Below are 13,452 nucleotides of genomic sequence, written 5' to 3'. Positions count from 1 at the left end.
CTGCTTCTTCAGGTCATGCTTCAGCCTGCTCCTTCAGCATTCCCAGATACCGCCCATCTGGTGCCATGTGTCCAAAATGAGGACCCATAAGCACTGTGCTCTTGCCCATTTTATACTTTTCCTTTGTAGCCTAATATCTTTTTATAGTCTGAGACTATAAGAATGTATTTTCTTTAAAGTGCATTAGTTTAATTAGCATTTTTTTCTTTAGGTGTAAGTAGGGTAATAGTATAACTTGATTCTTCTTCCAGACTATTTCTATGGTGTCCCAAATTAGAGCTGAAGAAGAAACCCGTCCCATGGAGAGTTTAGCTGCAGTCATATCACGTCAGACAGATTTGTCTCTATATACAGTATTTTGTTTCTGACAGTGATTGATAGTGTCTGTCTAGGGAAGAAACAGGGGAACTTGTATTGTTATTTCCTCACTGCAGTCTCCTAGTGTGCAGTGATGTGAAGTCAGGAAGCCCCTCAACTAGGGGTGAAGATTTGGTATTTAATAGTTGATTAATAGACTTGCAGCACTGGCAGGGAACTGCTGCAGGGAGTTCCACTGGATACCTTCTTGGTTTTTAGCCTCTTACTGCTAAACTCACCTGACTCATCCTCCTCCTTGTGCTGAAAGAAATGGGTAACAGATTTCTCTGTGTACCATCTCTATACGGCTTTGGATTTTATAGGCTTGTTACCTGTTTAGGTTTACCTCTTTTACATCCAGGTCTCTCCACTTACATCTTGTAATGCAACTATTTCTTGTGGTCATTGCCTTTTTGCTCTTCTTGTTTGTCTTTTCTATATTCTTTTTTGATTTTACACGACTGGATGTTCATACAGCGCTCAAGATGACAAGGCAGATACTGTAGAATGGCATGATGGTTTTGGGTTCTGCTTTCTTACTAACTGATAACAGTTTTGATTTCACCTCTGCTAATCACCATGCTGATGATTTTATAGAACTTTATAGTGCAACTCTGTAATCCAGAGTTTAGGCCCATCTTTGCATCTGCAAAAAAGTATATATTTTTTTTCTTAACGTAACCAAAACATTAAATGATATATTTCATCTACTCTTTATCATCAAGTTATTACTTGCAGATACATTCACGTTAAGTAGCCCTCCCAGTATTACCAAAACTGTGTAGATGTAAATGGAGATTATCCCAAACAATTGAGATTATCCCAAACAAAACCCTTTCTTGGCGTTTGCACATCTGTGCGGGAAGAAAAGGGATATATGCCCTTGTACTTGTGCAAAAGACTAGATGCTCCTACATTGCTGTGACATTGAAACTTACGCCATTTAAGAGTATAGGGATGGATGTAGACACGGATATGTCTGCAGTCAATACAAGGAGAATATAAATGATTTAGAAAAGAGTTACTACAGCACTGACCCTGAGGAAGAAGAGGGGGTGGGTGGGAACAGGAACCAAATCATGATCATGAAATACTGAAGGAAGGGATACAGATTTTGATATAGATTTTTTGGTGAGGTATTTCCATGATTATGGCTTACATTTAAAGTTCTTATTTCTGATAAATTATTCAGTTTATGCTGAAAGAATATGAGAAACGATGTGCTTATGTTAATAAGCTTAAATTCTAGTCTATTTCTGGAGACTTACTTTCAGTTTATTATTCCACAAGTTAAGAATATCTGTAATTCAGGGTTTAACTAGTAAAGTATTCCCAGTGGAAATAACTTTGGGAGTACTTTATATTGAAACATCTCAGCACCGATATGGAACCTCCCGGTTTAACAAACAATAACAATGTTGATTGAAAAAAACAATCATAATAAAAAAAGCCATACTTATTCACTTACATAAATAGAAATCATGTATAAAGTTGTTCTTTATTTTCCTCCCAGAAAAGTCACTTATGAAAATAATCAGTTTTTGTAACAAAATGTTGTTGTAATTCAAGTCGGACAAAACAATTTCCAAGGTTGAATTCTAAAATTTTAATATGTAATGAAAAATGCATAGCAGTTTGTTCTATACTTGAGCATTAAAGTAATTTTAATTGTCAAAGCTACCAGCTGAAGTCTTTAGCTTTGAACATCTAGTAAGTGAACACAGCAGCTGGTGGGTACTCTCTTCACTTTGCTTTCTGTTCATTTTACTAAAAAGGAGGTTTATTTTTGACTTGCTGAAAGCAAAGCATTTGTCTTCACAATTAAGGTCCAATGTGCCATGGGGGTGTATGTAAAATGCTGACGTTTGTAGACAAGAATTCCTAGTTAAGGGCACAGAAAGTCAGCACGTACTACATTAGGGAAGCACCAGAGATTTTAGCTCAGCCCTGGTTGGTACGTTGCTTCCTCAGGTGTGCCTAGTTTTCATTCATTCATCTTGTTCAGATTTCTGAAGGGTCCAGAGGGTTCATTTTAATTTTCTTTAGATGGTTACTCTCCTTTTCAGTGACTCAGCAGAGCACTTTGTTTTGGATACTCATTTTAATGGTTTGTGCTCTGAGTGTTGCCATAGTAAAAGACTGGAGTATTATTGCCTTCATTGTCCCAAAGCGTTCATTTTGATACATACAGCATTTGGTAATTAACTTAGGTTACCTCTAAAATGTAGTTTAAATTTCTGCTTTTAGCTTCTGTCCTCAGGTAACGTTTTGTGACTTACTTCTTTTTTTTCTTTTTTTTTCTTTCCAGATATAGAACGTGGTCTCTCAAACTGGATTAAAGCAACCTGTTGATATTTTTATTTATACTTTTTTTTTTTTTTTAATTTTTGTATTTGACTTAAAGTGCCATGAAAAAATTTGCATATTGCAAGGTGGTCCTTGCCACCTCTTTGGTTTGGGTCCTTCTGGATATGTTCCTATTGCTCTACTTCAGCGAATGCAACAAATGTGATGAGAAAAAAGAACGAGGGCTGCCTGCTGGAGATGGTAAGTTTTCTGCTGAAGTAATCTTTAAAATATGGTTGTTACATTCATTTTAACCATTTTATGTTTGTATCACATCAATATAGTATCATAAGCATTTAGGTGTTGCAGAATGTTCAGTGTTTTTCTAATGACTGGGGAAACAAGCACATTCTGTCTCAGGTTTAGATTGCAGACTCAAATGCTTACTTAAGATGTAAAATTTTAAGCATAAAGGTATATAAAAAATAATAATGAAATTAAGCAACAAGCAGTTCAGAAATACCAGCTAATGTTAACGTAATAAAAAGCATGTTCCACATTTCTATGAGTGAAACAAAGCTTTGTTAACTGCACTAGACTTGGTGGTAAACCAATAAAACAAATCACCTTCCCCACCTCAAAAGCAAATGAACAAAACAAAAACACACAGAAAAAAATAAAAATATGGTCAGTAAAGGTAGTAATAAAGGACAGTGATCCTCTTACCAAATTATTTTGTAATGAAAAAGAATTTATTACACAACTAAAATAAAAGTGGATATAAAAGTGATAAATATGAGGGGAGCCTGTGTGAGTATATATGCATGTACAAATGCACATTCATCCTTTTTATTTTTTTGGAAGTGAGCTGTGTTACTCACTAGTAAAGCTCTTCATATCAGTTTTCTGTTTTGCTCCTGTCATCTTAGTTTTCAGGTACCAGCTGTGTGTTTTGTTTTGTTTTGTTTTGAATACCAGTGCCATTCATCTTGCCAACTTTGTTTTAGGGATGTCATTGTTGATTATGTAGGGTAAAAGGGTTTGTGCAAGCAGATTTCACCTCTGCAATGTCTTAGCATAGGCATTTAGAACTGCAGGCAGCTACCACCTCCAGTTTATTTGTGAAACATCTGCATTTGTAGTATGGTCTCTCTTTCACTGGAAAGGCTATGTCTGTATGTCTCACCGCAGCTATAGGAACTGATGCGGTGATGCTGAATGTTTAGTCTAGTCAGCCAAGTGTATTAAAGATTAATTATTGATTTCTGCCACAAAAGCTTTTTCCACCGTTGACGTCTGGTATGGACAACTTTGACCTCCCTGTGAAATTTTCTGAAATATTTTAAATACAATGTTTCTCTATTACAGAATAACATTAGGGAAATGTTAAGGAAATGTTCTTCATCCCTACTCCCCCATGTTCAAAAGAGGCTGGTAAATGTCCACAGAGAATAGTAATGTATAGGAATGTAGAATTTCCGTGCTTAGTAACGCTGAACTGTTGTTTCCACAACTGCATGCAAACATTTCAGAGGTTTTAGTTCATCCAGCTTTTTCAGAAGGGACTTATTGCTTACGCTGTATCTTTTGGATTTCTTTTTCAGTAAATGAATTAGGGTTATGTAGAAAGCATGTCCTTTTTCGGAACTCAGTCATTGCTTTGGGAAGTTGGGAAATTTTCTTGAGAACAAGACTGATACTGTGTTTTTAAGGAATTGATCCACATCTTGGATTCACACACAGTTTCTATGTGATGCTAAGCATATAAATTTTAGCAGGGTTCTTTAGAGTTGTCATGCAAACAGGATTTTTTTTGTCTGTTGACCAACAGCAGTTGAAGTTGATGTATATCATCAGACTTGTTTTTGATATATTGATGATGATGAAAGTTCAGATGAGTTTACCCATTGGGGCTATATGTATATAATATAAATTCAAGTCTTCCAGTAAGTATTCCAACATCAACAGTAAAATTAAGATACCTTGGCTTCAGGTTAAACATCTAGTGAATGCTGAGCTAGGTTTGAGCAGTATGCACCAGATGACACACTGAGAATCTTACAATTCTCTCCAGAGCATATTTTTCTTCCAGTGAATTAAAAGGAATCCATCAGATGATGGAAAAATCTGCAGTTTTTAAAGCTTATCATTGCGACTTTACCTATGCAATGTTAATTTTACTTAGTTGAGTAAAGTCTTCATTCTGGCCTTTCCCTAACTTTCGTATGTTAGAGTTCTTCATATCTTTGTATTTTCTTAGATTGCCTTGTATAAATTTTTTTTTTCATGTTTCTTTTTCTTTTTTTTTTTTTTTTTTTAACAACTAAATTTTACTAAGTTATGTGCAGAAATAAGTCTGCTGGAAATAGTGGTTGCAGTTGGTACTGTGACACTTCTATTTTACCTACTTGCATGCTTGATTTTTGATACTCCTATGTTCCAGTAGGTTACTGACTTAGAGTCTAGTGGATTTATTCTCACTCAGTGCCTAGAAGATCCTCGAATAACACTGGAACTACTTCTGTGAAGCTTTTATAAAAATCTACTTTCTCACTATTTTTTTTTTTATCCTATTAATTTCCATAGTGGATTTAGTTTTCTTGATTCAGCATAAATTACTGAAGTGTTCTGAATTTGATAGTCTTGTTGTTTATGCCTACGACATAGTTTCTTTTAGCAGTTTGTGGAAGAATTGTATGGCATTTAATGAACCTACAGAACATATGAGTAAGTTCTTCTGAAGAGAGTGTAGGTTTATTTTAAGCTGTGCTTGCTTCGTTGGAAAATTTAATCTTTAGATATTTCAGTAGGAGCAGGGGATTTTGAGGACAATTTTGGCCAGCTCAGGCTTTCAAGAAGTTAGAAGGATGTTTTCCTTTGGTTTCTAATGCAGAAAATGGAAAGAGTTTATTTTCCTGAATAAGGCTTAAAAACACGCTCTAAGTTGTCATTGAGGAACAAACTTTCCCCTTGGTACTGATGGCATAAGATATTAGCATCTTAAATTATGAGCTTCACCCGATGTGTCTAATACTGGGTCATATGTATACCACTGCTGTATTTTGCAAACTGCTCAAAATAAGAAGCAGTAAATGAATGTGGGTATTTTTGTCGGTAACTGCAGTTGTTGCTGGTCAGAAGAGCAGATGAATTGAGGTGATTTAGTGAGAGGGCCCTGCCTGCTTTCCTTCTCAGTCTGTCAGAGTCAAAGGGCAACCGAGAACGTGTCTGTAGTGTCGCTGGATATATCGCCTTGGGCTCTGGGGTGCTGACTGGCGGGTCTGTGGAAAGTCAGTGCAGATGGTTACGGGGACCTGCAAGGTGGCTGTAGACCATGTAGTGGTCTATGTGACTGGAGACACAAAGGGCTGGTAGTTGAAATGGTGCAGATGTGGAGATGAGGGCCCAAAAGGCGAAGCCCAATGGGGACGGGCCCTTGCCAGCCTGTAAGAGGAGCGTGTGGAGATGCTGAGGGGAAAGGGAGCTGGGGTGGGTCTGGGGTGTACTGGGAGCTACTTCGCTCCTGCAGGAGGGCATCTATGACTGGAATAGCATGGGATGACGTAGTCATAGGTTTAAGCCTTTGCTCATCCCTTCCACCATGGCTGAAACTTGTAACTATAGCCTAATGGTCTGTTGGCAGTATGTCATTAGTATGTGTCTGTATTCCTTTGAAGGAAAGGCTTTTTTCATAGTTAACTGACAAAAGAGCCCTTCAGTTTGGATTTTTTTTTTTTAACAACACCTGTTAGTCATTGTGGGAGAATGTTGCTGGCTTGTATTTATACGTACTACATGCTTTTGTAAGAAAACAGGTGACTGTAAATGCAGAAACGTGAAAGAGCCCATGGCGAGCTCTCCTTGGAAAGTCATCTCCGTGCTTGCACACCGTGGTGCTGGCTTTTTCTCCAGGGAAAGAAAAGGGAAAAATTTTTAGGTAAAATGTGTCGTTCAGTTGTATGTATTCGCTAATGAAACTTAAGAATTGGACTGAAGAATTTGACAGATTTGTGCGCCTGGATCCAGGTCACTGAAGTGTTAAATTAGCATCTGACTGCAAGATCTGCAGATGTGAGAGATCAGAGTTCTCAGTTAAGCTAACTGCTCAGTTGGGCTGGTTTAGTCAAAGTTAAGAAACAAGTGAAAGTGTAAATGAAACAAGATTTTTTTTTATTTTTATTTTTCTAATGCGAAATCACAGATGTGCTAAGATAAGGTTCACTCCTGAGAATGCTGAAAGATACTGTTGGTACTTTAAAACATATTTTTATGTAACGATACTTAAAATGATTAAACAAAAGCTAATAGGGTGTGTTAAGCACTCAGTATATAGGTTCATCTGAACAGGAAATAAAGTTCTGTAGAGTTAATAAAAATACAATTATGACAACATAATTGCCTAATATTTACGTAATAAAAAAGCTGAGTACATAAGCTTAAGCCCAACTAATTGCCTAATTGTATATTATTTTATCTTAATTGCCACCTAAGAAAGCATAAATTCCAGTTTAAAAGTTTATACAATTGCAAATGAGCAAGTTTAGATGTTTTTGAAGCAATGAAGTTAAACCTGTACTTTCTTAAGAAGTAACAAGACAAAACAAGCTGCTTGTTCAGGTTAGACCATGGTTAAAGCACATGCCTAAATCCAGCCTTCTCAGGATATACTCGGACATAATGACTCCATCAATTTTCAGTGTACAACTGGATGGCTGGCAACTTCCAGCATTGTATAGCTCAACTCACAGTCAAAGGGAGTATGGTAGAAAAAAATCACCACTGTGGTCAGAGGACCTTCTCTGCTAAATGCTACTGCTTCAGTGTAGTTGCTTAAGAGACTTGAAAATTTCTCATATGGAACACATTATGGCTGTAACTGATTAATGCTAAATGCAAACCAGCAACGTGTTTCACTAGTGTGTGTGCATGTTTTAACTATTGGCATATTTATATTTCAGTTCTTCAGTGTTTCAGCAAGGATGGAAGCCTTGGGCTTTTACTTTATTTATTTTTTTTATTATTTTTATCCTTTACATGCTTGTCTGCTCTTGGCATAAGATATAATTTTAGTGTGCTGTCCTAGCAACTAATTGAAGATAATTTCAAGCTAGGCCCATTACTGATGGCTTGGGTGACTTAATTTTTAAAATATTTCCTGCTCTTCTGTTTAGGTTTTAACTTACTATTTTTTAAATTAAAGCTTGTGCTGAACTTGTAAGGTAGTAATATATCTCAAATCCAGTATTTGAACATTTAAAGTATTTTAGTTCATGAGAAAAGTGAATGAATACTTAAAAAGAAAAATTAACAAATAGTTGTTTTAAATGTTTGTTGTTGGTTTTTTAATTGGAAGAAAAAAAAAAGACAAACCAAACAAAACCAATAAAACTTATTTTTTTTAAACAAACTTTTAAAACTTATTTTAAAAGTTTGGTTTCCTTTCCTCCTCCTCCCTTTCTTCCAGCTTGGTCAGATGTTTGATATTAAATTTTCTATGTTTTAAACATGTCAAGTGTTATAGACTCTGAAGATTGAATACTTACTTACATAAATGTCTGTTGTTCCAGAATATGTTGATAGATTGACATAAACCCTTACTTTTTTTTTTTTTTTTTTAATTAATTGTGGTTTCTGAGTCGCATCTAACTACATCTGTTAAACTCCCATACACAAAGATTTGTTTTCACTTCCAAAACACGGTGTCTTTACAACTCCATTTCAAAACAAGAACAGTCTACAGTGTGGAAAAAAAAAAAAGTAAATAAATATAAAAGTAGCTACCAGTGTTTTATTTGTTTTTAGTTCCAGAACCCATACAAAAACCACATGAAGGACCTGGAGAGATGGGGAAGCCTGTGGTCATTCCAAAAGAGGAGCAAGAAAAAATGAAAGAAATGTTTAAAATAAATCAATTTAACTTAATGGCAAGTGAAATGATTGCACTCAACAGATCTTTACCTGATGTCCGGTTAGAAGGGTAAGTGCTTTATGTTATGTTAAAAATATACTCTGCTGTAATGGAGAAGGTGCAAACAAGTGATCCAAACCAAGATTTCAGTTCTGTAAGATATTAACACTGAAAAGTAGGAGGATTTCCTGTGTGTATGGTACTTAGTTGCAAAATATGTTTGAACAGCAGAGACCAGTTTTTTTTCCAGTGTTATTTAAGTATGAATCTGACTACAAGTATCAACCCCATTCAGGGAATAGAAACTAACTTTGTTTTCCCTCAACCAGATTAATTTAAGATTTGGTGTTTCAAGGAAAAAATGACTTATTTGAAAAATTCATGCTTTGCTTTTAATGAGGCAGACTAAAATTCTGCATTATATGAAATTGAAAAGATCTGATGATGAGAACTAAATACTTTAAACATTTCTTACCTAATGAAATGTGCAAAGCCTCATTTAGATTGCATTATAATGTTTTCTCATATCCATCTGGTTTATTTTTGATCTTGCATCTGAAATATTGATTCTTTCAAAGCTATTTGAGTAATTAAAAAGAAAATTGTAGCCTTGTTTTAAATAAAGCTAAGATTGCTTTACTCTCCTGGGGATACTCTCTACGGGTAGCTGATGACTTCCCCCCACCTCTAACCTGCTTTAGTTAGGAAAGGAACTCTCAAGGTAAACAGAGCTCATAAATAAGATTTTCCCAATCAATTATCTGTAGTCTTCTGCAAAAATCAGATGTTAGGGAAACTCTTTTTCTGTAGAAGCTCAGCTCTTGCTTCTGTGTGCACAAAACCGAACTGCTGGATTAATTTGTTTATCATTTCCTGCCTTGCAAGGTGATATTGGGAGTGACTTGAAGCTCTAACTGATTCTCATTTTTAATGGGTGATAAATAGCTGTGTTGTATGTACTTTCACCTATAGTAATGAATGTGGTTCTGTGTAGCATACGAGTTATTGGTAGTACAGATCATTTTAATAATTAAGGTATTTTTAAATAGGATTTCCTAAGTTTGAACTTATCTAACTTTTTGATTGATTTTCAATTATATTATTGGTCAGGTTTTATGGTCATCACTTGTGTGTTTCTCAGTATAGTGGAAGAATGCAAAGCATGAACTTGCAGGTTCTCCTTTTGAAACTGGATTTTTCTTTATTTATTTATTTGTGGGGGTGATATCCGTTTCTTTTGTCACTTTATTGCTCTAATCATTGTTTGAACTTGCCAGTGGATCTCTCCTGGTGTTCACGCAGTTTCATATGTGGTGTATGAGCCTTATATCACACCTACTATCAGAAAAGAAATTGTCTCTTTGTGAAGCAGTAACTAGCTCTGGTTAAGAACTTCTAGTTAACATTCTAAACTGATTTTAGCTGCAAGGAAAATTATGAGCTTCTCTGGAGATTTTTGTCACAGCTGGAATGCTAGTTTGGTGTGACTTCAGTATGTTTTTGGTTTTATTGTTTTTTTTCTGGAAGAACAGAATAGAAGGAATTAACAAAACTTTGGGGAAATAAAAGTTAAAACAGTTGGTTAATTTAGAAGTTAAACATTGGCAATTTTAGCATTACTACCATGGAATTAAGGAGAAAATTCAGCAACATCTTCTGTTATCAGGATTCAAATTGGAAAACTTGCTTATATATATTCTACCATTTTTATAGTGTAAGTACAAAGTGAAGAAAAAAATCCCTTCCATGTGGATCTAAAAAGAATTGACTTGATTGTAAGTTTTGAAGTCTAGACTTCGAATTAACAAAAAATGGAAAGAGAAATCGTGAATAAACTAATATGGTACCTTCTGCTTCTTACATAAGTATCATTCAACCTTTTGCAGAGAAGTAAAATTACAATTTTAAAATCAAGTTCAGCTATAAAAGTGTTTTTTATATGCTTGGCCATGCTCTGTAGTTACAGTGTTTTGCAGTAAGATATTCATTATAAACTTAGTCATGTTGCCTGGTCATTTGTTCACCTTTTACATTTTGATGGTCAAAAAAACCCCACACCCTACTGCAACACCTTGTGTGTGAGAGTGAGATCTTAGTAGGCAAGGTCTCGGAACAGAGCTGTACTTTTCTGTTTTCATAAATTGCTAATGTTCACTTGATGTGTGAGTAGCTTTTGACAGAAAAATGGTCCCTCAAAACTCTTCCTTTTGTGATCTTTTCAGCATGTACTCTCTAAGGTCATGCTAGATAAGAAGTTGGGGAGTGTTCAAATTTTTGAGCAAAGTTTGGAACATGGTGTTTGCAGTGCAAGGGCATCTTAATCTGTGTGTGTGTAATACTTCTTTTCAAGAACACTAGCCACTTCCAGAATTGAGAAACCTATAAATATGCACAGATGTTGTATATATGTCTTGTAAAAGTATTTGTTTTATAAAAGTGTTTATCTGTTCAATCAGAACATTCACACGGTCAGGAATGCTTTCTGCTGTGTTGGTGGAGTTGCTTCTGCTGTAACTCGTTCTGTCTATATATCCCCGCTATTACGGAGATAGTTTGGGGAGAAGGAAAGAGTGTAATTCCTAACCATGCCTTGCCGCATTTGTGTGCTTACAGAACAGCTGTTAATAATACTTTTAATCAAGGTTTTGAAACCGCAGGATATGTTCAAATTGAGCTGTTCATGTAATTTGCTTATTCACAGGTTTTGTGGGTTGCTTCCTTTAATGTGGTATGCGGGGAAGATGTGACCATTTCAAGTCCTATAACTCTCTGGCCATGTCAGTTCTTCTGAAATACAGAAATCTGTAAAGGATTGCCTAACAGCTAATCATTGAAAAGCTGGTGAGATTAGGTGTGCCGCGACCAATTTACTGTATGAATTTAATGGCATACCCTATCAGCCAGAGCACAGCTTAACCTATCAGCCAGAGAGCAGCTTCTGCACAAATCTACATTAGCATTTACATTAATTTCTAGTTCTGCCAACCCCCCCTGTACTGTGTACAAAGGCAAGCATGGTTTATATATATCTATATATCCATATATCTATACCTGCCCTGTCCCCTGGTGCCTTGAGGCATCTCGTACCCGAATGGGCTCCGTGTTCTGTCTTGCGCTTCTGCGGCTGGGTGTTGATCGTTTCATCTCTGTACAGGACCCACTGGGGGCAACTTGTTTGTGTTTTGGCAAAGACATTTTGAAGAGAGAAAATGTGGGCTCTCTTAATAACGTCTAGGCACTCAGCCAGCTCAAGGGAACTCCTCGGTATCAGATGCCTACAGAAATTAAAATCTGTGTTGTGCTGAGCTGCGCCCCAGTCATATTAATAGGCTGATATTTACTTTTACTACTTGGCCCCAAATTACTGAGGCGCATAGATAAAATCATTAAATTATAAGATAATTAAGATATGCCTGAATCGGTAGTCGTCTTATGTCTGCAAGAGGGAACGTTTTTCTACTTATTCTTCTCGTTGACCCAACTAAAGGAGTTGGTTAAGGGGGCAGGAGGTAAATGAAAAGTCATCTTTATTAACCTGGGTATTTCCATGACTCTGCACCAGAGCACGTTAGTTTGACGAACTGATGTAACCAGCAGGGCCGCAGCCTCTGGAGGGATGTTGTGGGGGAACAAGCAGCTGGGGTGGGCAGATTGGTTTTAAGTTAATAGAATATTTCTTGTAAGCATGTCTTATTCGGGTCTGTGAATCAGTCATCAAAGTGGGAGTTGGTTCACACTTGCCAGGAAATCACGCAGCTGTGGGCTTGACATGACAGCAAAGAGTGAAATGATGGGTGATGAGGAACACCGGAGCCTTGCCTTGGTTTTGCTGCAGATTAGGGAGGCAACAGCTAAAATAGGTGGTGATGACTAAAGCAGGCGTTCAGCTGTGCCTGCATGTTTTAGATGGGTGTTCTGGCTGGAAAGCGGTGCGGTTAGATGCATGCAGTGTGTGTCCTGTGACTTGGTTTTGGTCTCAGTTCTGTTTGAGGTGGTTTTGAAGCTGCTTTGTAAACTGAAAAATGAGTACTGTGTTCTAAGGCTGAGGTTTCCAGGCCTGTAGTCGTGTATTTAAAGGTTTGTGGAGTGTATAAAGCTTTTACGGAGACACTTGTGTCCCTGGCTTGAGAGTTTAATCCCAATTCTGACCTCTTTGCTCTAGAAATGAGCATCCATAAAACTCCCTTCTTTTCCAGGTGCAAGTGGTCCAGGCTGGCAGCAGTGGAGGCATAGCTGGACAGAACGATGTCGTGTAGTGTCATTAAGCTCTGGTCCCCCCCGGAGATGACATTGCGGTGCTAGAAGGGTGTCATATTGTGCAGCTTGAGGTTTCCTGGAAAGATGATGGGCTCCCTCAGGCACACCAGCAGCAAGGAGAGGAGTGTGGATAGCCTTGGGCACCTTAGCACCCTTTCATACAAAATCTGTCTTTAGTAATTTATTTTAAAAAATTAAGATGCAGATCTCTTAAGACCTTAATGTTTAATCAGTACACTTCTGTGGTGAGTAAGTTACTATTGAAGGCCATTTTTGCTCAAACTACCCTGCTCAGTTCCTGCTTTCAAGCTTTACTTTTACAAACTGGAGGAAGTTGACTCTTTTTTTCCACTGTAGTTAAAAACTGCTCTTCTAAATCTAACTTGCATGAATGTTGTGGAGTTCATAGCCATTATTCTGGGCTCACTTCTGAGCAAGTCACTCTTACAGCTAATTCTCGTCCTTCATCTCTCTGCCTGGAAAGACCTGTATATATCTAGGCTTTCGGGTGCATCAGGTCCTGGTTATTGTGTGATGCAATATAATGCTTTCAGTTATGAGACTGCGGTCTGGTTTTCATACATATGCTTTAAAAATTTGTCGATTTGAAGGCTGAAACAGACATTTGAGAATATACCAGTGTT

General features: G+C 36.9%; 1 protein-coding gene and 1 long non-coding RNA gene across 2 annotated transcripts in view; both read left to right on the top strand.

Moving 5' to 3' along the window:
* Positions 1 to 2,740, top strand: part of LOC116486394 — a 37,633-nt gene extending 34,893 nt beyond the window's left edge. Inside the window, exon 3 of the long non-coding RNA XR_004252949.1 lies at positions 2,666 to 2,740. This is a non-coding gene — a long non-coding RNA (uncharacterized LOC116486394). The remainder of the gene's footprint in view (positions 1 to 2,665) is intronic.
* A 3-nt stretch (positions 2,741 to 2,743) lies between these two features.
* Positions 2,744 to 13,452, top strand: part of GALNT1 (polypeptide N-acetylgalactosaminyltransferase 1) — a 44,459-nt gene continuing 33,750 nt past the window's right edge. Inside the window, exons 1-2 of the mRNA XM_032182595.1 lie at positions 2,744 to 2,904; positions 8,446 to 8,620. Of these exons, the coding sequence (XP_032038486.1) occupies positions 2,766 to 2,904; positions 8,446 to 8,620 (314 nt within the window). The 5' untranslated portion in view covers positions 2,744 to 2,765. The remainder of the gene's footprint in view (positions 2,905 to 8,445; positions 8,621 to 13,452) is intronic.

The sequence above is a fragment of the Aythya fuligula genome, chromosome 2, assembly GCF_009819795.1.
Source record: "Aythya fuligula isolate bAytFul2 chromosome 2, bAytFul2.pri, whole genome shotgun sequence".
Lineage (NCBI taxonomy): Eukaryota > Metazoa > Chordata > Aves > Anseriformes > Anatidae > Aythya > Aythya fuligula.
The sequence above is the reverse complement of the archived record's forward strand: the minus strand, read 5'-3'. Positions and strand labels throughout refer to the sequence as shown.